The sequence below is a fragment of the Carassius carassius genome, chromosome 44 (genome assembly GCF_963082965.1).
Source record: "Carassius carassius chromosome 44, fCarCar2.1, whole genome shotgun sequence".
Lineage (NCBI taxonomy): Eukaryota > Metazoa > Chordata > Actinopteri > Cypriniformes > Cyprinidae > Carassius > Carassius carassius.
In genome coordinates this window covers 5,105,662-5,132,806 of record NC_081798.1, presented here as the reverse complement: position 1 = coordinate 5,132,806, position 27,145 = coordinate 5,105,662, and the positions used below count along the sequence as shown (strand labels likewise).

General features: G+C 35.9%; 1 protein-coding gene across 5 annotated transcripts in view; it reads right to left on the bottom strand.

The window, feature by feature from the left end:
• The window catches only part of si:ch211-51h4.2 (uncharacterized), a 111,522-nt gene that overhangs the window by 57,966 nt on the left and 26,411 nt on the right, over positions 1 to 27,145 (bottom strand). For all 5 annotated transcript variants that reach the window (XR_009427455.1, XR_009427454.1, XM_059538287.1 and 2 more), the window contains exons 8-11: positions 23,984 to 24,107; positions 7,833 to 7,932; positions 5,599 to 5,657; positions 5,434 to 5,498 (exon numbers count right to left, since the gene is read on the bottom strand). Coding sequence is in view for 3 of the 5 variants with exons in the window: in XM_059538287.1 (XP_059394270.1) it covers positions 5,434 to 5,498; positions 5,599 to 5,657; positions 7,833 to 7,932; positions 23,984 to 24,107 (348 nt within the window). In the remaining 2 variants the exon portion in view is untranslated. The remainder of the gene's footprint in view (positions 1 to 5,433; positions 5,499 to 5,598; positions 5,658 to 7,832; positions 7,933 to 23,983; positions 24,108 to 27,145) is intronic.

Genomic DNA, 27,145 nt, shown 5'->3' with positions numbered 1-27,145 from the left:
TCAAAAGAAAAATAGTTAAGTATACCAGATTAGTATACTAAAAGTACAACTGCAGGGTATTTTTATGTATTTGTAGTATACTGAGCATTAAATAAATGTATTTCAAAAACATTTTAGTATTTTTATTGTTCACTAGGGTGATATAAATTAGTATGATTAAGATTCATACATTTTCATAAGATCTGCATATGGCCCAGTGATGGTTAGGTTTGACGTGGGGACCCTAATGCTTTCAGTTTTTCTATAAAATTTACATTTCTGTATGATCTGCATTGTATGAACTCATTCAAAATAGGCACCTTGTAAAATAGTTATGTTTCTGATTATATCTGGTTGGTTTAGATTCTTACTGCCACAGTTAAATCTCAGCTGACATATTTGTGTGTGGTGGGTTAAAAAAAGTAACATAAACTTCTTCAAATGAGAAACAAAAATGTAAATCAAACAAACCTGTTATTGAAAAAATAAATAAATTCATTCATTCATTTTTGTATACAACAGCCTAACCAGTTTAATCATAATTAAGGACCAGCAAAAACTAGATTTAAAAATCCAAAATAGAATATATAAAGGTTTTAATTTAATTGAACATTAAACTAAAACAAAAAAAAAAAGAAAAAAAAGAAAAGTACATTCTAAAGCAGGTATAGGTTGTTTCTTCACCAAGGTGGTCAGCCAATTTTTTAAATAAATAATGTATAAAAAAATAAATAAAACAATATCTCGCTCTTTGAGAAACTGTAACAAGCAGGTTTGTGATAAGCAATATCTGAGAAACTCACAGTATCTCAACCGGCCCTTTGAGAAAGAAAGAGTGAGTGAGTAACCTGATAGTGAAGTAGTCTGTCAAACATGGAGTCTAGATTGCTAACACAGCCACTCAGGGTTAATGACACTCCATGGGTTTAGGATGATTTAGAAAGTCCTTACGCTCTACACGACCAGAAATGATTACAAGCCACGGCTTACTCTAACGAGCGGTAATAATGACACCGGCGCCATTCATCCCCCTCGTACTTCCATCAGGACTATGCTGGCGTTTACGTGGCAATGCATTCATATCAATCGCGTTGTCGCTTTTCAAACATCGTCCGATTTATGGCACTCCTCAGACGTGATGCGTCACAGCTTGATGGTTCTGAGCTTGTTTTGAAGACTCAATCATTTGACAAACAGGCTGTGTGACGTTCTTGATGCTCTGTCGTACAGGAGTCAGGATGGGGTGGGGATCTCATTTTAGTGACAAATCTAGCATGGCGGGATCCACCAGAAATCACTCATCAGTCACCATCATCATGGCCCAGCATACACTGGCTGCAGGGTTCATTAATGCTGTGCCCGCAGGCCGCTCAGTCACTGATGACTCAATTACGATAGGACAGCAGCCACCCAAAGCAAACTAAATCAGAAGCAGGAGACATTTGCAGCGCAGTTCCTCAGAGATGACAAAAGAGTGACTTGTTAAATGTCAGAATGGCGATATGGAACGCATTGCCTGACAGGAGCGGCACTGCGGTGGTGATGTATACCTTCAGTGGGTCTTATCGCAGAGAATGACATCAGCAGCTGAGTGAAACAACTGTTCCAAGAGCAGATATCCACTCTGAGGTTTAAATTGGGAGTGTGGCATCCATGACTAGAGGTGAAAGTCAATTATTCTGTAATGTATGTGCTGACGTATACAACCTGCTATATAAATTAGCCTACAAAAATGAGAATGAAAAGATACTAATTGCATTTGCTGTACTTGTAAAACATCGGCTGCAATGCAAAACAAACAGCAATGAACTGCAGATATAGATGGGTTAAAAGACAGTTTAAATACTAATTACATGTAACAAAAAAAAAAAAAAACTAAATACCCCAAAGTTTAAAAGATATTATTATATTATAGAATATTATATTATATTAGTATATTATTTTAATTGTATAAGATTAATCACAATTATTAATTTGAATTTAGTAGTAGTTTGAACCATTACATCACTAGTTTTAATCTTTTACAGACCCTCTTTCCCTGAAGTCTACTAAAGTATCGCCTGGGGACAGATGGACTCTTGGTTATGAATCAGTGCTCTACAAAACTACATTTATAAGTCAAGTAAAACTAGGTTGATATTGTGATTGTAGATAAAAAGGGAAAAGATAAAAGATCATTCTGAAACAAAGACTTGAAAAAAGTTGACAAAAATCAAAGGAAAAGCATCTGCTTCAAAAGGCAGCAGACAACTTCATAAAACTGTTTTTCTCAATCTCCAAAAGCCACCGGAGATTTATCTTCTAATCTGTACAAGCTACGCTTCAGAAGATCTCAATGCAAACCAGAGAAGCTCTCCTCCTCTGCTCTCTCAGTAGAGGACATGAAATAAAATTATGCTCAGTTTGATAATTAGATATTAAAATTATGAGTTGGCAAACAAAAAAAAAACAAAAAACAAAAAAAATAAAATCACTCTGCAGTCGACAGGTCGAGTTGAGAGCACTGATGCAAAGTGCCGATAAAATTAGATTAAATATTGCATATTTCCCTGTCAATGACTCTATGGGAGTTGCATTTCATTGGAAAATCTAGAAGATGCTACCGATATTAAGGTAAATTATGCTGAAATGGATCTACTTAGTGGAGGCCAAGTCATCTATTGTTTCACAATCAGATTAGAACACAAAATCTGTACAACGGATTTACAATAGCAGTGCATGACAAACAATGGCAAAAGTGAATGTAATGTGCTAGTTGAAATTAGAATTAGCTAATCATTTATGCAGTCTAAGAAAAAAAGCAATGTAGATTTAATGCATTATACCATACAATTTAAAGATGAAGTCACTTATTTACCAATAACAACTAATGAAGACTGGAATAAAAAAACAAAGAAAAAAAATAATAATGACTGTGTACAAGCAAATTTCCCAAACACTGTCATCTGCCATTGGTCAGTCAGACAAGATAGTCACGCCCCCAAACTTATGATACTGGTTGAGCCAATGTGGCTTTCTTAGACTGGGCAGCATGGTTAAGAAATGTGAAATATTTTTCTTTGAGTAAAAATACCTAACCCTTAATACAAGATTTACTAAACTAATTCACAAAAAGACAAAATTTGTTAATGTGGTAAGAAAAGTATTAAGCGACATTAAAGATTCTCTGAAAGAAATGGATATCATGCAGTTTTGCTTAAATCACAAATATTTATTTTTAAGAATATTTTAAGCTATTTATTTCAGAATAAATAATGTTTACCTACTAAGCTCACATAAGACAAAACAGTTTGCACTGTAGTTTAAAATAAATCAAAATAATAATAAAATTCTAATAATAATAATATTTGCTTCCCAATATTTTTTACACAAACAAGATTAAAAAAAAGTTACTGGCATTTACCATCTCACTGGAATCAGACTACAAATTAGTGTCTCTGCATATTAAACTGGGATAACAGAAAGTATTTTAACATCACAAACTTGAGCTTTAAGATACTGCATCCATTCTTGATCTGACAGTTATATCAGCACCTGTTTAGAAAAAGAAACATCTAATGCTGATAGAAGGATGTTATGTTTGGTAGCTGTCTAATATCTCTAAAGAAACACCACATGATGCCAAATTGAGCCATAAAGAAGGAGGGCTGCATCTGTCATGCTTCAGAAGAAAGTGGATATGACTGATAGCGGAAAAAAAAAACACATTCACAGCAGATGCATGGTGCTGTAACACGGGCCTTAATCGTGTCTGGACAGAAATTATGGCATTAGAGTTCAGTTGGTTAAACTGGGTGACACCAAATGCATTTACATCAAGCAAGCATGTTGGATGAGGAAAGAATAAATATGTTTTAATTAGATGCAGTAAATCATATAAAGCTACAAAGAGGCAGGAGCTCATGTAAGCAGGGCACAGAAAGCCTAAATATATATAGCCTAAAAAACATTTACCATTCCATATATATATATATATATATATATATATATATATATATATATATATATATATATATATATATATATATATTATTTTTTTTTTTAATATGGCTAGCTGTGAAACAAGTTAAAATATATTAGTTAAAATATATGATATTAAAACAAACATGAATAAATACCCCTGGTTATTGTGTATGTAAAACACGTAGTTCATTAGTACTGTTACAGAAATCGTGCCTGTTTCATATGTCGAATATGTATCATATGTATAGGTTATTAGTTTGTTTATAATAAAACGGTGTAATCCAAATGTTTGACAAATTTATATGCAATTCAGATAAATAAATCTTAAATTTAAGTGTAAATATTTTTCTGAGAGTCATGTCAACAAGAGCTAAATTATCAGTGATTCTTTATTAAGCCGACTAAGTGGACTGCCCTGTCTCTGATGTGTGATAATGTATCAACAAAAGTCTTCCGATAACAGTCGATTCGACCGGAATGGAAAGCTGATGCGAGTCCATTGTCAAATACTGTCAGCCATTAGCGGAGCAGGGTAACCCGCAGTGATTTGAGGGAAAGACAGTATTCTGCCATAGTAGGCAGGGCTGCAGCAGTGCATTCTGGGTCTCCGAAGAGGCTGGCATGAGATCTCATCTCCTGTAGCTGACTCCTTTCATCTCATCTGCTCCAACATAATTGCTTTGGGTCTCCTGAGTAACATAGTGCTGATTGGTAACTCAATAACTTCTTTACAGATGATTAGATCAAACGTCAGTGTGTTGGAGATTTTTTCAGGGTGTGCTAAAATCAGACAGACATCAGGGACAGATGACAATCGGACAGCTCAGGAGGGAGACGGACAGGAGACGTCTCCGTCTTTCTCTGGCCTGCATGTACGTCAGATGGAAGTCGCTCAGCTCAGCTCTTTCTGGGTAATTTTAAAGAAAGCGAGTGCTTTTGCTGTGACAAATGAACAGGGAGGGCTTTGCATTGTTAACTTTGAACTTGATACTAGTTTTACATTTATATTAAACTGAAGGACACATCACCCAAGTAACAAATGATAACCTAGCTGACTCCATCTATTGTAGTTTAATGTTCCTTACTCAGTTCCTCACGCAAAATTATTGTATAACTTCAGATGAATTTGAAAATAGTCCACAAATGTTTGTTTTTTTGGTATTTACATGCAAAAATTTCTTCACTTTTAAGATCCATTTGTAGAATATAAAGGTTCCATGAATGTTAAAGGTTCTTCAAGGAACCAGAGGCCAATAAATAACTTTTATTTTTATGATTTACATCAAATGGAACAAATGTCAACATTCCTTTTGTGTAGAGAAATTAAGTCATAAATGTGTGTAATGACATGAGAGTGAAAAAATGGTAAAATAATTTTCATTTTGGGTTTATCACTTCTATATATATGGCTTATATTATTAAATAAGCGAATATTTTCCAAATTTAAAATTTCATATTCACCAAAATCATAATCTAACGATTTAAACTTACCATAATATATTTAAGAGTGTGCATGTAGCAAGTCCTCCAAGTACAGCTCTTCTGAACCATAAAACCTGTCCAAAACAATTTTATTGCAACACAGAATTCTCATGACACATAGTTAATTGCACAAGAAAATAGTTTTGATTATGATATTAATTATAATAATGTTACCTGTGTTTTAACATGGGAGATTTCTGAAAATAAAAAAGGCATGACGTTGACAATCCCACCTGATTGGAAGAAACAAATATTAGTCAAGATAATACTGCCAAGCTTAAATCAACGACCTTTACTTGATCTTTCCCTTAAAAATGATCTTTTATCAAGTTACCCAACCTATTGATCTAAGTTGATTCAGACATATTAATGAATCATTTGTATAAATACATGTTTAAAAAAAGGGTTAATTTTGATATCACAGCATGAAACATTTGGTTATCTAACATAACATGTTTACAGTGATTTATCAAATTATTTTAATGGCTTAAAAGTGTTAACATACAGTATCTAATAAAGTAGTCTCCCGTCAACAATGTTCATTAAACTAACTTTAGGCTGTTTACATTTGCCATACAGCAACTTGCTTCATTAATATAAAATGCGTGGTCACATTTTTAAGTTTACTGCCATTTTAAAACTGCCTTCGAATGAGGCTCATGCAATCAGAATTAATCGGAGTCCATTTTACAAGTTTGCTCTCAGTTTTAGCAATTGTTAATAAAAAACAGTGAATTGAGAGCAGCTCTATAAATGTTCTCTTAAAAGTGCTGACAGTCACAACTGCATTTTCTCTTGGACCAAATGAAAATCATCAGTAAGATAAATACGAACGAGGAGCAGGGGACTAAACCCAGTACATTACAACAGATGGCGCACAGCGAAAGGTAAGAGCCCTTGTAATTGCAGATGCTCCCAAGAGCCCAGAGCTGGATTTCAAGTAAACCAAACGGTGGGCCCTTGTGAGATTGCTCCACTTTTTGTACCTTTTCTACAGCATCTGCATTAACCAAGCAGTTACTAACAACCTTGCGACTGCCGAGCAGTATGCTGACATGTGCATTATAAGCAATTTGGTGTTTTTTTTTTGTTATAAAATACACTTGTTTTGACACCGGGCCAGCTAATTCCCTTCTTGTCAGCTGGACCGTAGACAAATAGACTCCCCCCGCTGTCACTGTAAACAAAGCCTGGCCTTGTGACTCCTTAAAAGCAGACGCCCATTAGGTGCATGGAGGTTCCACAGGGGCGTATGCTAGGCCCTTTAAAAAAGCCGTCGAGCAAACAGCTGTCTATTCAAAGGTGTCACAGTGGCTTTGGCTGTAAATGATAGCAAGGCAATGTGTGAGACTCTCGCGGGCAGATTTTGTTTGTTCTGTTGACAGAAGCCTCCTGCGGGCCAGCGAGGTTTGGCTGCCTCAGGACCTTACAGCTCTGAGTGTGGCAGCCAATTAACAGGATTAGAAAAAGGGACAGAGAAAGAATTCCCTGGACTCCTGGCTAACATCTACATTGTCACAGTGATAAGGTTTGAGAGGTACTTTCATTAACTGCTCAGCACACCAGCTGCGATGAACACACACTGGTGTCTCTGTAGGGTCCAGATCTCTTCACATTTCTTTTTCTCTTTCCATTTCACTAAACCCAAACGTCACCATATAGCGCCATTTTGGAGAGTAACCACTTAACGCAAACGTGTGGTTCGGCTGACACAGAACAGTATACGCTGTTTGCGTTCAGGGGATACTCTCCAAAATGGCGCTACGGAGGAGACAAATTGTTGAATTAAGTCATTATTTTTGTTTTCTTTGCGTACAAAATGTATTCTCGTAGCTTCGGAAAATTACAGTTAAATCCCTGATGTCACATGGATTATTTTACAAATGTACTTGCTACGTTTCTGGACGTTGATCATGTTACTTATACTGCTGTCTATGGAGGGTCAGAAAGCTCTCAGAATGCATCAAAACTATCTTAATTCTGTTACGAAGATGAATTGAGGTCTTACTGGTTTGGAACGACATGAAGGTGAGTAATTAATGACAAAACCTTCATTTTGGGGTGGAGGAACTCTTTAACGCACTAGCATACTTTTTAAGTCAAATGTTCACTAAATTATGTGTGCTTGGTTTAAAAATTCAAAAACAATGTACATGCACAATGTTAAATATAAGATAAAATGAAGTGTCTTCATTCATGGCTTCTTGAACAAGAAAAGATGTAGGCCTCTGTCCATCAGTAATTCACAGAATTGTTGTCATTTGCTGCAATTCAGGCTTATTATCATCAACTGTAATTGTAGTTTCTGATGTAATGAAATTGCATTTTTGCCGTAAGTGTCCAAATACTTTGTCGATCAAGCCCCCCCACCCACTAAAAAAATATAAAAATGTGGAGGTTTGTCTTACCGAGAGCAACTGTTCCCATTAGAAAAGGCTTCCCGATTTGGGTGAAGTCATTTGTGGTCTCTTGGTGAACCTCTGAACCCACAACAAATGTCACGGCCACCTTGGGGCAAAGAAATTATGACAGGCTGTAAGACGCACGGCACAGAGCATCCGAAGCAATCCAGCCCACCAATAGATTCTCATTTCAAATGACATTTGCAGGGATATACAAAAGCAGAGAAAAAGTGCAATGACAAATGTCTTGGTCGTTTCTGTCAAGGGTTACTGGAAATGCCTTGGGGGAGCACAACCAAAAAGTGTTTTACCACAAATTGATAGCTTTTAATGTCATTTGAAACTGAGAAAGAGATGATATACAATATGTGAGAGATGAGAGACAGAGAGAGAGAGTGTAAAAGAGAACAATAGTCCTTGACCTGGATATTTGTGGTGCATGACTAGCTCACAGCTGAAATAATATTTGCAAGCACTATTTGATAAACATGCTGCATCATTGGGATAATTTTATTAGCTAAATGATTTGAAGTGACAAGGTCATGCCAGTGCAATTTTAATCCAGTGAAACTACATCTATTTGTTTTGTATGTGTGAACGCACAAAAAAAGTGTTCACGTGGCCAAGTAATTTGGAAGGCTCTGCTTCCAACTTTGTCTAACAGCATTAAGGAACAACAATATTTCTAAAACGATTAAAAGAACCAGAGAGTTTGAACTGATTCATATGAATGATTCAATCCCTTCATTTTTCAACTGTAGATGCTATTAACCATGTATCAGTGAATTGGGATACTAGGAAGTGGGAAAAAGGCTAATGGAATGCAAATTTCATCACAGCACCAAGTGTTGCTTAAGCAATAGGCTACTAAGCACTACTAAGTCTATTTTTGCTCCAACAAAAATAGCAAAACTAGCATCTCTGAAAGAACCCATGTTTACAATCAAATTACTTGAGGAATGATTCACTCATAATACACTTGTCACCACCTACAGGCATAACGATATAACTTTCAGAAAGAGTCACACTGTCTGAATTTGCAGTAAAAAAAAAATAATACAAAAAATAAGTAGCTAACAACACTGCAGCACCTTTGAAATAGAGCACTCATAATGCATCAAAAGCAGCATGTCCATTTTCGGTGATAAGCAGAATAAGATATTCCCATCTTATGTGGCGCTGTTATTATTGTGTTCCAGGAAGTCACAAGACCTTCCTGTTGTGTTAACCCCAATTCTCACTATTGTTGGACTGCTAGAATACACGGCTGCCCATGGGAGGACAGTAGTGCAGAACTCTTCTATCGGGAGATGACAGCCCACCTGTGCAGCCAGACTCAGTGTGGGGCCGAGCTGTGAGATTGTTAATGGAATTTTGCAGCACTACGTGCCCGCGAGAGAGCAATGAGAAGCTCCTCAGAAACAGCCTGCCTACATATCACTGCCCACACATGCAGAGCCATGAAATTACTCCCAGTGAAGGCGGACATCTCACTCCCTCTATAGCTCACTGTCTTGGAGAGAGAGAGAGAGCGACATAGACAGACAGACAGACAGACAGATAAAGCGGATGCCAGGTTACTATAGCTAGCTAAAACTACAACAATGTTTTCGTTACTTGAGGGAATCTCTCTCTCTTTTTTTTTTGCTACTTAATGTAATAAATTCACTAAAACTGAACTAAAATGAATACAAATTATAAATGCATATTAAAAAAAAATCCCTACAAAATTACTTATATTACTTATAATAAAATGCTAAATGTAAATATATTAATTACTATAATCAATGATATATATATATATATATATATATATATATATATATATATATATATATATATACACATATATATATATAAACTATGGTGAGTACTTTAATGTACACAAATGTATTTTACAGACATTAATTTAAAATAGAATTTAATATAAAATATTAATTTATATTAATTAAATAATTTACATAACTGATATCAGTATAATATAATTTCACTTTTATGGAATTTATTTAGTCATTTAGTTTATTTACCGGTAGTATATTGTAAAAAATATTTACACATTTCCCAATTTTTATTTTTTAAGAAGTATCTTATGGTCAGAAACGCTGCATCAAAGTACAGTAAATATATTAATAGTGTGAAATATTATTATATATTATATAATTTCATTTGGTTTATGTAATTTGTGGTATAATTACTTTATAACTTTTACAAAATGTATTTACTAATTTATTTTGTTTAGTTTATTTTTAAAGAAGTCTCTTATGCTCAAATGCTGTATTTATCAAAATACAGTAAATATAGTAATCATGTGAAATATTATTTCAATTTCATATAACTACAGTTCTATTTGACTGATCCTTCAGAAATAATTATAACATTTCTCATTATTGTCAGTGTTGAAAACAGCTGTGCTGCTTAATATTTTTTTGTGGAGAAGTTGATACATTGTTTCAGGTTTCTTTGAAAGAAAATAAACAAACAATTATTTTAGCATTTATTTTTAAAAAGAAAACTTTTTTTATTTTTTACAATATGATGCCCTTTCTGATAATGCATTCTCGTTAAAGTTAAATCTCAATTTAATGATAATAACATCTGTTGTGCAGCTGCAATGTGAACATGACCTTTGATTATCCGTATGCAACTTACACATGACAAATTAATACATATAATATTAATATTTCAAAACCATTACTTCAGAAAAAAAAAAAAAAAACGAGGCTCTGGTCTCTGAACTACACTAAAAAGCCTTGTTCTGTGAAACTGTAATTCAGAGCTTTCTTGAAAGAGCAGAAGAGGAAAGCTGAGAAGAGGAAGCTATTGTCTGTAAGTAAACATTGCACTTTAAGGACCAGAGAAGAGTGACCTGGAATACTGAGAAGACATTCCATTAGATGCACACGTGGCTTTTGAGCTCTAGCAGACAAAAAAAAAAAAAGATCACATAAAAGTGGCTTTCTGTTTCCTTTTAAAAGCAGGATGGTGAAGGGAGACCGAGCAAAGACTGTAATTAGCTTCTTTCTAACTTGACATTGTCAAAAATCACAAGTGAGGTCTAAGAAAATGAAGTGTAAAAGCACATATTACCCAACGGTGGCTGTTCGTTCAAATCTCATGGCTTTGTCTGAGAGTGGCCATCTACCTGGCTCTTCAACATATCTTCTCAGCTCTCCCTATTCTCTCTTTCCCTCCATTCCTGTAGTTTTGAGCATGGCTGGGGCTGAGGAAATGGAGGTGCGAGGTGCTCTATCCTGTCAGGACTGACCCATCTCAACAGATGTCTTGCATTAGTGACGGAGAAGAATGCAATTTCCTTCAACGTTTGAGATAGCATCCATAAAAACATGCATTTGCTCTCACTCTATGATAATAAACACAAAGAACACAAACTGATAAAGTAAGACAACAAACGCACATCCGTCGACCAAACACCTTTAGCGCTTTCTAAGTAAAGCAAATCCTCTCTAAATGCATGAAGGCCTCTCCAGTGGCTCCAATCTTCTAATGCACACAGGGGACCAGATGATGGACTAAGTGAATCCATTTCACGGAGGATCAGACTGGAGGGAGAGATGGTAGAGGAACAGGACAGGTGGCTGGGGAAGCTGACATCCTAACCCTCTCGCCTGGTACATCGCAATCTTCTCTCACTCTTTTGTCTGCACGCTTTTTGAGCGAGAGAAAACATGACAGAAATTTGCTTTCGCTCTTCAGCTGCAGCGCAATATACAGAGCGGCAGAAGTTGTTTTTCATCTCGCAAGTCAAATGACGGTAGTTACACTCACTGAGGAGTTCAGCATTGCTTTGGAGTACTGACGGCTGAATGCAGCCTACTGTAAAATCATAATCCTCTGCAAAAGAGTTTGATTCATGTATGTTTTAGCACAATCAATCTAAAGAATGCACTCAGGTTGTGTGTTTTACAGATAACTGGCAAGATGGGGAACACTTATATAAAATGGATAGCTCACTGTGAAATAGAAGACATTCACACACCTGTGATCACATTTTTTAAAAATTATTCACCAAGGCTGCATTTTTAAAATTGAAAATACAGTGATTTTTTAAAAATAGTATTATACATTTAAAATAATGTTTCAAAAGAACAATTTATTTGGAATAGATTTTTTTTTTTGTAACAAGTCTTTACTGTCACTTTTGTTAAATGTAATGCATTATTGCTGAATAAACATATTCATTAATAAAAAAAAAGAACATTTTAAACTTTTGAACAGTAGTGTATATGACAGAACATGAGATTTGAGGGGAAGATTATCAGATTATCACTTAAAAATATCAATGAAATCAATGTAAATGTCAATGAAATGAACGTTTGTACAAGTCCACTAATATATATATATATATATTTTTTTTACAAAATTAATGAGAATTGACGTTCTTTTCTTATAAGCTTTAATGTGGAAACCTAACTGAATTAAGTAAACACAAATAAAATCAGACCTAACTGAATGAATTTCTTTTGGCAATCCCCAGTGAAAAATAGATATATTCATTTATTTAATGCTGAGTATACTACAAATACATTTACATATTTATGTACTTAACAAAAATTACCATGAAGTTGTACTTTTAGTATACTAAACTGGTATACCAACTAATTTTGTGATTAATGCACTTTAAGTGCGGAAGTACTGTAGTGCTGAAGTCCAACTAAAGATATACTGAAGTATATTTGATTGTGCTAAAGTGAAACTATTGCAAGTATACTTCAGGCACACTTTAAATATCTTGCATTTAAAGACTGATATTATTCAAAGATCATACAATCCTACATTATCATACATCAACAATGACATTAAAACACATTTTATGCTTAATATTAAGAAATGCGCAATGTGCATGGGTAGTACTCCAAATAAAGTTTCATTATAATTTTCATATAAGTACATCTCGAGCGATATGTCAGTAAATACAGTATGTAGATCTGAACTGTACTTAGTATTAAATAAATGTAATGTAAATATACTTTTTTTTTTTACTATGGCATATTTTACCAAGTTAAATAGAAACTCCTCACTTCAGTATAAAAACTCCAACTTACTACTACTACTAACAAAAATAATAAAAGAAAACTACAAACCTAGATTCAGTTGTAAACAATAATTATACATTATACTTACATAATCTTACACAAACTTCTGAAGTGAATTGAATATAAATAATTGATGTTGTAACTTTACCTCATTAATAATGCAAACTGATCAAGCAGCAAAAATATTTTTGATTCTTCATATATGCTCTTCCTCCCCTGAACATAAGTGAAAAAGCAACATATTTATCACAACATCAGAATCCCAGATTGATTATTTCACGAATAGAAAAGTCACAGCTCTCCAGTGGTGGGATATTCTGACTGATTGGTAATATAAAGCGTGATTATATTCCACTAAACATAATCAGCTCATATTTGAGAGATAGAGCAGAAAAACCTGTTCCTAAAAGTAAAAAAAAAGCGTCTGCCCGCTGAAGCATTGATGCAGTGTAAATGGCCTATTTTATCTATTCCTCTCAAAGGGTGAGGTCTAAATACTCTCTTGACCATCTTGCAAAATGGGACACAAACCTCAGGTAAGAGAAAAAGAATGGCTGTTATTTTGAGTCTTTGAGTGAAGCAATACTAAAGAGCGTACAGCTCCCAGACAAAGAGGTCATTTCCGGTCCCTTCACACAATATAATATGCAATAAAAATGTAGTGAACTTTTCAGATGTCCATTTTAAAAGACAGCAATTCAGCTATTGCACACTGGAGCTTTGATGTGTTATTAATAGAGCTGCACAGAGAGTGTCAAACACTAGGGGTGTACATCTACTCTACTGGGGCATGTGGGCTGAGCCAGACAGCTGACAGCACAGCAGAGAGTCTGCTCTCCTGACATTGATCTGTTTGCTTTGTGCAGTCCTCTCTGCAGGATCGTATCAGTGCAGAGCTGGCTCCAAAACCAGTACAAATCAATAATAATTTAACATGGGAGTTGTTACTTAGGCTATAAAAATAATACTATTACAAGTGTTTTACTACACATTAATGGAATACTTGATTCTGATTGGTCAACTTTGACACTGTGTGGTTGAATATATATGAAACTGAAAAGTTTTGGTTTCCATGCCAGTGCTACTTTCTTGGATCCATAAATCCTTGAAGGTGAAATACAAAACCCTTCACTTCATATTGATAAAAACTTTTAGACATTCTAATACATTTACTTTGGTTTTTAATGATATGTACGCTTCTGAAATAGCACAATTTTAAGCTATTATTTATTTTGTCATAGAGGAAATTCATTTAAATGCAGGTAAAAATTACAATCAAGCTACCGTTCTAAAGTTTGGGGTCGGTACGATTTATTTATTTCTTTTTTGCATGCATATATGTCTGCATTTGTAAAACCTGCAACATTGTGAAATATGACAAGATTTTGTTTTAAGTTGATCTTTTAACAGCGGTTGCTGCAGTCTTCTGTGTCATGCCTCAGAAATCATTCTAATATGCTGATGTGATGCTCAAAAAAGATTTCTTAATATTATATATATATGAAGGTGTGTCCAAACTTTTGGTTTGTACTGTATATAAAACATAATTAAGGATACTTTAATATAGTAAAAAAAAAAGAAGCATTTTTTTTAAATATAAATCTTTTGTTACATTATGTAACAATACAAATTTCATAATCTTCGGGAAGAAGGAGGCGGGAACCGGCGGACAGTCAAATCAAACTTTAATAATCAAAATAAACACAAAAAAGAGCGTTAGCCCCTCACGGACGACTGACGCGCACAAATAAAAACCAAACACAACTAAAACCCAGGCCTGGTTCTCTTTTGTCCGTCACTGTCATCGCTCCGGTTTTATATCCCTCCATCTCCTCCGTGGGACTTGCTCCTGTTCCCACGTCTCTCGGCCCCACCCCCCTCGTCACATACCCCCATCGCCCCTCGCAGGCCGGGGGGTACCCTCGAGACTGTGCTCCCACCCCCCCCACCCCCCCCCCCCCCTTTGGGGGAGACTGCTCACGGGGACCTGCGGGAACCTGGGGGTAGGACAGACGAGGCGAGAGAAAAGGAGATGGAAGGATGAGGAGCGACAGAGACGAGAGAGGGGAGAAAAAAAAAATTCCGGTTCCCAGACGCACTGCTGCTCGGCCCTCCACCAGCTGGGTGATCTCCTTCGCGGTGCCTGGCGGTGGCACTGGACGGCCCTCAGGTGGATGGCACGACACTCCTCTGCCATCCGGTGGACGGCGACGGCTCCTCCGGTTTTGGGAAGCCGGCAGGAGTCCCCCGTTCCCTGCTCCTCCCCATTCTTGGCGGACGGCAGCAGGCTCCGGCCACCTGGCGAACGGCGCCGATTCCTCCGCTCCCTCACGGATGGCAGCCGCCCCTCCACATCACGGGCGGCCGGCAGCGAGCTCGCCCGTCCCCAGCAACTCACTCCAGCCCACCGCCTCGAGCGTCCATGGCAGCACACTCCCTCGCCTGCTCGATGGCACCGCGGATTCACCACAGCGGCGAGGGATCTTCAGCAGCGTGTCCCTCCTTCTCCCGGGCTTCGGCACCACTGTAACGATGTACAAACTCCATAATCATCGGGAAGAAGGAGGCGGGAACCGGCGCACAATCAAATCAAACTTTAATAATCAAAATAAACACAAAACAGCGCGTCAGCCCCTCACGGACAACTGACGCGCACAAATAAAAACCAAACACAACTTAAAAACCCAGGCCTGGTCCTCTCTCGTCCGTCACTGTCGTCGCTCCGGTTTTATATCCCTCCATCTCCTCCGTGGGACTCGAGACCGGCGAGTGTCGCAGGTGTCGCTCATCTCCAATCACTCCACCGGCCTCGCTCCTGTTCCCACGTCTTGGCCCCGCCCCACTCGTCACACATTATAAATGTCTTTATTGTAACTTTTAATCAATTTAATGCATCCTTGCCAAATACAAGTATTAATTTATAAAAAAAGTCATTCCTGACCTCAAACCTTTGAATGGTAGTGTACATTTACTGGGAACAACAATAAATGTAGAATAAAAAATCATTGACTTTATGTGGACATTCTAATGTAATGTTTGGTGCAAGTGTCTATGAAGTCAACTCAAGAATTCACAAAAAACTAACAAATAAATAATAATACAAAAAATGCCTACAAATGGCCTTGCTTGTCTGAAATGAGAATCAATCAGAAATATTCACCTTGCCAGAATTCCATTGCACCTTTCTTCACTTTTAAATGCCAAAGAAAATGGTTCGATTATTTACTGATGCATCATTCTGTGGTGTTAAAGCGGAGCTTTATATAGTATGTTTGCTGACAGATGTCATGTATCACCGCTATGTATTAAGTACTGCTGACAATTCATGTGAGTGAAATGTGTCAGTGATGCAGTACATGGATGACACTAAAAATATTGCAACACTTGCTGAAAATGTCTCTATATTTTAAAATAGCCCTAATTAATAGTTTAGTTTAGAACAAGACAACATAGTAAAACTTAAGAGGTCAACATACTATAACAGAATGTATTAAAAAACTTATAAGTATTCAGCTTCACTCAACTGAAAAGACATGATGGGAATAAAATGTACAAAGTACAACTTGAAAAGTCAATATAATTTCCTTTAAAATAAGTCACTCTCTAAGTAAGAGTAAACTTTATAAAAGGAAGGATGTAAGCGAACTGTGTGTGTTTGTCAGGGATAAGTATCATAATAGAGCCTCGCTCTTCCTCTGTGTCTCGCCGTGTCTGTCCTTCAAAATCACCTCAGTAATGAAAATGATCGATTTTAGATCGTCTCGACTGCGGCTACCCTTTTGTAAAGTTGAGCAGTGGACAGATCTATTTCTTCAGCTTTATTGTTTCTATTCTCATATTTGTCTGCAGCATGTAGGGCATGGCTGGGGCGAACGGAGAGTCTTCTAGTTGGAGGAATTATCACATCGCCCACAGTTGTCCATTGGCAAAGATCTCGCGTTCGGCTGCGAGACAGGCGGTAGTTGAACTTAATTGCCATGTCCTGAAACCCCGGGCCGTAAGCCGACAGGGTGACATTTACATCCTTTGAGAGGCACTTTTGATTGTGGTTTTATGAATTACATGATCAGAGGAGATTTTGCCAGCTATTCTAAGACACGCTCGAAGCAGACTGCACTGATTAGCTAGATAGTGCCTCCCAAAAGTCAGGCCTCACGCTAGATGCGACATTTAGGAGAAATGATTTACCAGCTTCGCAGTGAATTGTTATGATGAGGTTACAACCTTATGGATTCCTGGAGTGTGTTTGTGATGGAGTAGTGGAGCTCTTCAACAGAGACAATAAATAAATCATCATGGAAGGAGAAAATTGACCCCCCCCCCCCCCCTCTCTGTCTTTCCCTGACATATTGTGAAATCAAAAAATCGTTGGGAACTTTGAGGAAGAAAGAACCCAAGTAATCACCATCTCTGACATGAGACAAACTTGATTAACCCTACTTCATAATGCATTCAAGTGCACAGAATGGCCAATCATAGACTATGCAGGCTCTGATACAAATCTATTCATTTTCAGCATCTAAAAAAAAAGAACAAATGTTCATGGCCTAATGCAGGGGGTGTGATGAAGTTATAATTTTGGGCCTGAGTTTGTTTTAGTTATACTGAGAAAATATTGTGGTGATACAAACTGAATCCATATTTCTATATATTAGCATTAAGATGATACTTTTGACAAGGCATTTAAAAAACCATGGTATTTTCATAAAAGATACAGTTCCAGCGTTCCACAGCGCGAAGTTGATGTATTTCCTCAGCGACCAGCACGGGAACAGCTCTGGGCATGACGAATTGGATATTGTGCTCTTTTGGAAGGCCAAACAGAAGACACAGCCGAACAACTGGCTTATAAGTATTCAGCTTCACTCAACTGAAAAGACATGATGGGAATAAAATGTACAAAGTACAACTTGAAAAGTCAATATATTTTATATTTTATTTTATTTAACATTTTTACATCTATGTTTTCTGATCTTGTTGTAAATGATAGATGTCATTTAAATGCTTTTGGCATAGGCCTCTTACTAAAACTCATCTTGTAATTATTTTTAACTACTCAGCTGTACCACAACAATCTAGACAAGGTCACTTATTTAAATTCAACTACAGTACATACACAAGACTTTCTGACATGTTTTATTCAACAGCCCTTCAGAAGAAAAAAAACACAAAAAAACTGTTTCCATTTGCAGGAGATAGAAGGAGAAGCTACTGTAGTAAAATGTATCATGTCTGAATGTGTGTGTGTGTGTGGCAATCCTTAAGGCGTCTCACCCAAACGGTCATTAGGGAGAGTGAAAGCATTAATGGATGGTGCGTCAGTGGAGTGTGATACTGCAATGCCATGTGCTCTTAACTTTGTTTACTAATGCCCCTGATACAGACGTTGGCGCAATGAATCAGTGACCTGAAAAAGGTTCACACGCAATAAGCTCCTGACCAAAATCCTCCATGCCTTCCCAGCACTCTTTGTGTCTGAAACCACACAACAGAGGCAAACTGATTAAATGTAGCAGCTATATCTTATCAACCAACACAAGTGGACAAAATGCCTGCTCTACAAATAGTTTTTGGCAGTAATGTGTTACTGTAATAATATAACTTTCCCCAGTAACTTCCAATCGTAATCTAAATTTGATTTTGGCCATATAATGATCAAAAATATGTTATTTGTAGAATTTTAGAATAAGCTAATTGCTACATCTGCTTGTATTGTGTTAATTAGTTTACTGTTTCATGTGTATAATTTTTTTCTCTGGATTTGTTATGTACAGATGCAGAACAAGAACGTTTAGTGAAACTGTCATTAAAAGAGGTTATGAAGATGTAACATGAGTGACATATGAGCAGCGAATGAGTCATAACAGCGACAAGAGAAAATAAATCACAGGGAAACAACAGTGTAAGATACTAATGCTCATCAGATCGCATAACAGAAATGATGATTATGTCTAAAGAAATACTAAGTAAAAGTGTGTAAATATACCCCAACGTTCACAAAGAAGCACACATATGAAGGTAGAATTCTGAAGAGAAAGGACATAGTTAACAATTTTGTGGCATGTAACAGAAAATTTACATAACGAGAAGTGTGATAAATTACCGTTGGCTGGGAGTAATAATAAGTAACTATAAAGGAGTAACAAGTAATGAGTAATAAATTAAATTTTTTGAGCCTAACACTGATTACAGTACAAACCAGCAGACTTCTCAGCAGCTTTTGTTGTGATTGATGGTTATGCATATTTTAGCACCGGCAAATAAGGATCTTCCTCAAAGAGATGTAGCGAGAACAAATTGAACACGGTAAAACCCCTCTACAGCTAAAATGTCATGCTCTTCCAATACTGATTCTAGTCCACCTATGAATCATTTTAACAACAATTGTTCGTTCGCCAGCCATGAGTTGTCTTCCAGATGAAATATTTCATGGGCCCATTTGAACAGCGTGCCATATGCATCCTTAATGAATCTATATTTCAGGTTATGATTCTCTCTCAGGAGTTAAAGGAGGTTGGTCCAACATTAACAATAAATCCTCAGCTAGTGGCAATTAGGGAACAGCATCTGACATCCTTCCGCGTAATGCCCACAATCCCAACACACACGTGCGCTACACCTGTTCTTAATTACTGCCGGTCTGCTTTTTAACTTTTATTCATATTGCACTGGAAGCTTGGCACACACTTCCTAAAACTATTTAACATCACTGCATCCACAGAAAGGAACCACCGGAAATTTTAAAAGCCAAGATCAAAGGGTCAAAGTTTGGCTGATTAGCTTCCATGGTTAGACCCTTTTAGCAGATGACGTATATGTGCATTTGCGTATGGCTCAGGTGATTGGCTCTGGAACATAATAGGAAGGACTAGGAAGTAAAGCAAATAATAGAGTCCGTGATGAATACATAAAAAATTCAATTAAAAATTAATTCTTGGAAATTATATTTTTTGCATATTTGTTTTCATTTTTTTTTCTTTTGAAAAACTTATACAGCTCTTTAATAAGTTTAAATTTATGACTCTACGAATGTCATGTGGTGTAACTATCATACAGTATAGAAAGTAGTAACATATTTTCCTTACACCTTGACACACATGAATGTAGTGCAGTCTTAACTGTTATTTTATTTATTTTTCTTTAAGAAATTTTTTTTGAGGTAATTTTTTTTTACACCCATATATTAATATTAAATTTTTGTTAAGTAGCTCCACATTAGGATTTTATAACCTTAAATTATGTTAAATTTTAAGATACTTGTTGATGTCAATACAGAGTAATGAAAATCATTTTTATGATATAATTTGCATATTGTATATATATATATATATATATATATATATATATATATATACACACACACACACACACACACACACACACACTAGAGGGTGACACGGGAGTGGATTTTCAAACCTTTCCCGACCCACTCCTGCAAAAAAAAGGGGGGGAAATCCTGTCCCGTCCCAATCCTGGAAGAATGACTCCCATTCCCTCCCACTCCCGGGTTGTGTGTGTTATTTTTTTTTTTTTGGACAAAATCTGTCAAATAGGCCTACAGTTAAAATACAACAACAACAAATCCGGTAGCCTACAGATCACAGCATGCCCACTTTAGTTGTATAAAAATGCTAATATATATATATATTTAATTATTTAACTGAAAGCCATCATAAACAATGCACAGTGTGTATTGCAAACATTAAATTTCATGTAAATCATCCATGCTAACAAATGTTTTCTATTAAATTTTTTTTTCTCCATTTGAAAGTAAACATTTCACTCTCTATACATTTATTTTTCATATAGACGGTTTCATCGGGCGCACGCGCCTGGACCTATAATATGTTTAAATATCTGGACCTATGTTTAAATATCAAAACGAGGCACAGGTGATTTTATATCGCTGTATTTCTGAAGGAAGACTTGCATGTTATATGCCTAATGAAGCAGCGTGTGAGCGTACAAGCTCTGCTTTGTTTACAACTGTTACTGGGGAAACCTCTATTTCTCGCGCTTTATGTCTATGCTTTAAAACATCTCCTGCTGGCAAAGAATGAATTAGCATTTTCATTAAGTCCGCCTGATCCACGCAGCAAACATATTTTGTTTGTTATCAAAAAATATCTAATCTAGAGGGACTTGGCTGTTGTTATTGATTCTATTTGGAAGTCTACCGGAAGTTAAGTTAGGTCCACAAAAGCGCGCATGCGCAGTAACGTTTGTTTATGTTGTTGCCGTTGAAACCGTCTATACAGAGTTTAGAAGTTTCTCCACACACACAATAGTGCACATTTCTGTTGGTTAACAGTAGATTGAGCGGCCATGTAAAGTTTTTACTACATACATCTTTTAGATGAAAAGATGATAGAATAGGTGGGCTTTTGGATATCTTGCCCGATGTACCACATAGACCAGCCGTTAACGATAAGTCTGTTACGAACTGCGTACATTATTCACTTAACCAGCCACAAAAAAAGCAAACAGGAGGACAGCATAATGACCAAGGCAACTAGAACTGAGTTCAAAATGAAAATATACAGTTTATAGTTTATTTATATAAAAGGTATATTTGTGTATAAAGTTGGGTATCATAGTGTTATTAAGATTCCCGGTCCCGCCCACTCCCGCTGACTTAGTTATTTTTATATATACACACACACACACACACACAAATTTCATTTTTCAATTCATGAATAAATCCAACAAAAAAACAGTCGCCAAAACCAGTCCCACAATGAATCCACAACTAATGCTATCATGGAACATTATGAGCCAATGACATATTCCAGCAATGCCCCACAATTAGCACACAATCGATCCCTCCACACAAGAGACACGATCATTCCTGGCCTCATTTGAGCAGAAGAACAATTATCTGCTACTTACAGTAAAGTGCTAAATTACACCCACTTTAACTGGCAATTCGGTGGAGGGCATTTCATGGATCATTGTTGCACTGGGAGTGTCATGAAAATATGTCGCCCGCTGTTAAATTGAAGAGCCAGTCACAGATGATATCTCATCAGGGGCTCTTCTTGGCCATCTAGGTGGCATGATTCACAGCGTGATGCAGGAGGGGCCGTCCACGCACCATAAAACCCTAACTCATAAATGATAACCTCCCAAATTATAGATAAGCATGGACATTTTGAACAGGGATAATACATCAGGGAGTGTGATTGATGGGCTGGAATTTGACCACTGATGAGACAGGGTTAAGAATTACTGTCAGCAAGCTTACTGACTAGAGCCTGAAGCAGTCATGGTGCTTGATGAATGGCTTGCTGTGATTATACAAAGCATTGCAGTGGAGTGCCAGCCCAGCAGTATGACTTAAAGAGTGAAAGATAGAGTTTGAGGTAGAATTGACCCAAAGGCATGCCCACAGTTCAGTTACAGTCCACGCTCTGATCGTATGAAGAAGCACGCTGCACAGAAAACTGGCAAAGGCTTGCTGAAAATCAGCAGTAGCAATCTGATTGGCTGTAGTCAAAAAAATGTGCAGTAAATACTTTTACACCATTACAAAATATTTTATTTCAAATAAATACTGTTCTTTTAAAATTTCTTCACACTGTGAAACAACTCAGCACTTGGTGAAATACGGACAAACCCTGCGATCCAGTCGTTGGGAGAAATGTTTAACCAGACCTTCTGGGTAGTTTTATTTAAATCAACTATTGCTTAAAAGTTACTACAGTGTATTTCATGCTTGAACCCAAAATAGTTTGGAAATTCATAATTATTAATTTATCAATATTCAATACATGCACATTTATTAATAAGTTGAATTAATAATAATTAAAAAATAAACATTTTTAAACAGTTTTTAATAAATTGTCACCTTTTGATTATTGCTGATTTTTAATTTACAACCTGTTTTAATAATTTTAAGCCAGCCATATAGTAATTTTTAAACCGTAGCTCCAGAAGGTTGGGCTTGAAGTGTAACAGGTTTGCTCTAACTTTTTACTTCATTGCTGGGTCAAATGTGCTCATTATAAAGGGAAAACTGAGAGTTCTTCCCTTCAGCTCAAAAGACTGCTGGGATCGTTTTCTGCTGTCCCGTGAGGTTGGTGTAAACAGGTCACCATCTCGCTGAATAAAGCATAGAACTCCTCGTCCTTAAGGACAACACATCCCTGGTGGAGAACTCTCATCACATTTCACAGTATAATGTCAAGATAAAACCAACTCAGTATTAAAAATGATATTCATTAATAATATGTTTTTTGTGTTTTAATAATCTCTCTCCCTGCCCTCCAAGACAGAATTTTAGGGTAAGTCAGAATATTGGGGTATCTCTCTCTCTCTCTCTCACACACACACACACACACACACACACACACACACACACACACACACACACACACACACACACACACACACAGTCATAGAAATAGCTCATCAGAAACCATTATCATTTCATAATTATTGTTCATTACATCTACAATGTCACATCTTTCCACATTTTTCAGTTTATTAATTTCTGTCCTTTATGGCTTATTCACAGATTTAGGAACACTCATTCTGTGGGCATAATTAACAATATAGACAACACAGAAAAATCTTAATAAACATTTGAAATCGTTTTTGTAAAAAAGAAAATTTACCTTTATTTTTTTTTTTTTTATGTTATTTAACAAGGATGCATTAAATTGCATCCTTGCAGTCCAAAAGTGAATCAAAATCAAATCATTTTCTAAGAATCCAGAATAAAAAGAGAATAGAAAATTGTGGAATTGTTGAATTCATCAAGTAATGTGGATAAAAAAGATCTGATAATATAAATAACGTTTAACGGTATATAAATAGAAAAAAATAGGATTAGATGTCATAAAAAATTAACTATATTTGTTTTATTAAGTCACATATTACTTTATTTGTTTTCACTTATTTATTTACATATTTCTTTTTTTATTTCTGCAGGTTTGGTCCTCCATATAAATCCGTTTTAGAAAGGAGCATAAAAACAATCAAATTGATGAAGCTATCATTTTATATCAAAGGTAATTTTATCTATGTGGAACAAGCAACAACATAAAAAGCTAAAAAAATAAATAAAAACAATTCAGTGATGATTATGACTATTAAACTCACAGTAATAACCAGCAGGATTCCTTTGAGTAGCGTCAGCAGTGACGTGATGGGCTGAATGATGGTCTGGGCCAGAAGAATCCCCAATGAGAGCGTCCATGTAAATGCAGGGATCACGTAGACATGACTACAGAAGCAAAATCAGGCAAACAGTCATCTTATCCCCCATTGTTTTAAATTACAGCTTCAGTAACTTCAAATAATACCAAACACCATCTCTCAAAATTACAGACTACAGCGAGAGGAAATGACAAAAGCACAATACAATTGTAAGACAAGTATTCTTTACAATTTCCCTGCAAAACATAGATTTAGTCTCTAAATCACATCCTGAATGAGGAGAGGCACATTTCTCCTCTCTAAAGGAAACAACAGGGGGCAGGTAATTGTTTTGAAGTGTCTGTCTCAATCTGATAGGAGTGCTTTCTGATCCAGTGCTCTGAAATAAAGTGAACTTCACAAATGCTTACATTATTTTTTATCGCAAATATACGCTCAGAAGAATAGCACTGTCAAAAAACATATGCATGATACATAACACAGACGCTCAAGGGCATGGGACAGTGCTTCTTAAAGGACTGTGTGGTACACTGTTTTACATAATCAATTCATTTTTTTATGTGTTTCCCCCCAAAATCTCTTTACCTCATTGCAAAGTCTTCTCAGCATGCTTTCATATGATGAAATCTCAATGGTTCCATCAATACACTCTTTTAAATCTGAGGTTTTGGGGCATTGCCAATTGCACAATATCATCTTAGTTTCCATAATATAATCAATTTTTATTAGGGTAAACACATTCTTTGCTACATGAAGGCATGACTATGGTGCCAAGGGCAATTTTGAACCTCATCCACTTTATTAAGTATTTTGAGAGTTTTCCGCCTGTATTCCTTTAACATTATTATCTATGTTTGTGGACAGAGGTCAAATTCTACTGTCCCAGAGCAAAGCAAACTTATTTATGAACTCAATTCAGCAAGACCACCATATCCCACAGATAAATATGAGTTTTATAATGGATTGAGAACTGCGAATACTCTACCAAGGCTGAAATAACCTATTGATTGTGCTTGCAGGATCACTTTACATTCACTGTCTCGCTTGCTCGTTCTCTCTCTCTCTTTTTTCCACCCTTGGTCACAGGCATCTGCCTATGATGTGTTCTTAATGAAGCATTTAGCCATCGATGTGGTGCAGGCCACCTTGAGTGGATCATTTTTAGGTTAGGTATTTACTGGGGTGTTGCAAAATAAATTACTTTTGTGGCAATAAGTGCAATTACTAAGACATTCTGCAGGGAACAGTATAGATGTGAAAACCTCTGTGTTTTCTGCTGATTATCATCAATTCTCAAAGGTTTAGATTTTTTTAATGATTTTTACATAGACATTTTATAGAATAAGAATAGACCACAACAAAAATATCCATATGAACAATTTCATATTATTGTTTATATATATATATATATATATATATATATATATATATATATATATATATATATATATATATATATATATATACACATCTCCCTAGTGGAAAAAATATATATACTAAAATGTTTTCAAAATACATTTATTTCATGCAAAGTATACTACAAATACATTTATGTACTTAATAAAAATACCATGCAATTGTAATTTTGCTATATTAAACTGGTATACTCAAAGTCTTCTAAATTGGAACAACTAATTTTGTACTTAATGCACTTATCTCACATTTAAAGACCGATATTATTCAAAGATCATGCAGTCTTCATCAATAGTTTCATTAAAACACATTTAAGGCTTAACATTAGGAAATGCGCATTGTGCAAAAGTGGTACTCCAAATAAAGTAGAATTATTATAATTTTTAGACCAAAGCACTATTATTGTGTGAAACAGCAATCGAATAGCATATAAAAGTGGCACAGATGTCTTTTGAATTCTCAGGCATTCGCATATATATGCGAACAAAAACACTCAGAGAACTAAACACAATCTGAGATACGATTCAGTCAGAACTTGTAATTTTACTATTAATGATTCGTAACCTTTAGTTTGGGCCGCAAAAGGATTTCACAATCACAAGAGGAAAAAAATAAATTGTATCCAACTGCACATAAATATCTAATGCTTCAGGACATATCGATACTGCCCTCTGATATTTAAAATTCGAGGCTTTTACCGTTTTCTGACTGACCGAGTCCATTTTCATCAGTCTGTCACCTTTGCTGCCTACAGTTCTCTGAATACCACAAAAACAGCATCAACTGACCAATTGATAAACTTTATCTCTGCATTTTTCTGAAGTTTTTAGAACTTCATTAGCACGTTTACTTGGGTGGATTTGCCACTGATGCGGGAATGGTTTCTTACTATGCCACAAGTCATAAAGCTGATCCATATCCCTTAAGAAAACGCAAGAGCTGTCTGGCATATTAATTTAAGTCCGTATTCACAAAAAATCGAGAATCTTATTTATGTTTGCATATTCATATATATTGTGTGTGACTTAACTTGATAGTGTCACTGGTTATAAGACACTTGAGAACCAATCAAAATGCACCAAGTTTGCATGTGCACTTTTCATTTAGGACAAACGAGAACTGCTAGAGAGTGAATTATTATTATTATTTATTTTTGTTGTAGATTTCGGAGCTTGAAAAAGCACCCTGGTCACCATTTACTTTAACTGTATTGAGTATGAACAGCCTTTCCATTTTGAGTTCTGCTTATAAAAAAACATGGATTTTCATGAACCGTCTAATGGACTGAGCTTTATCTCTATTGCCGGTATAAACTCTAGTCCTATGAGTCCTTTCAAAAATTCACCTACAGCATAATGACTGTAAAAGCTACATTTGTATCCTGATGATAATCTTTCTCAAAGCACCAAAAGGTAATTTAACTTTAAATATGGTGATTTATTATTTATGTGTGTGGGAATTGAATGCACTAGGTTTAGAACTATATATAAGATCAATTGATTTCCTTTCTCACATAAAGCACTGAATGATAAACCTATTTGCTACTGAATTTGTCTCAAGTGGGTGGTTTTTTTCTGAAAGTGTAATGCGTTTTAATTAAAATGAAAAACTGGCAGGTTAAAAGGTTCAGATAGCTCAAGGGCAAAGAATACAGCAACAGCGGCTTCAAGGATCATTTCTGTATGGAAAATC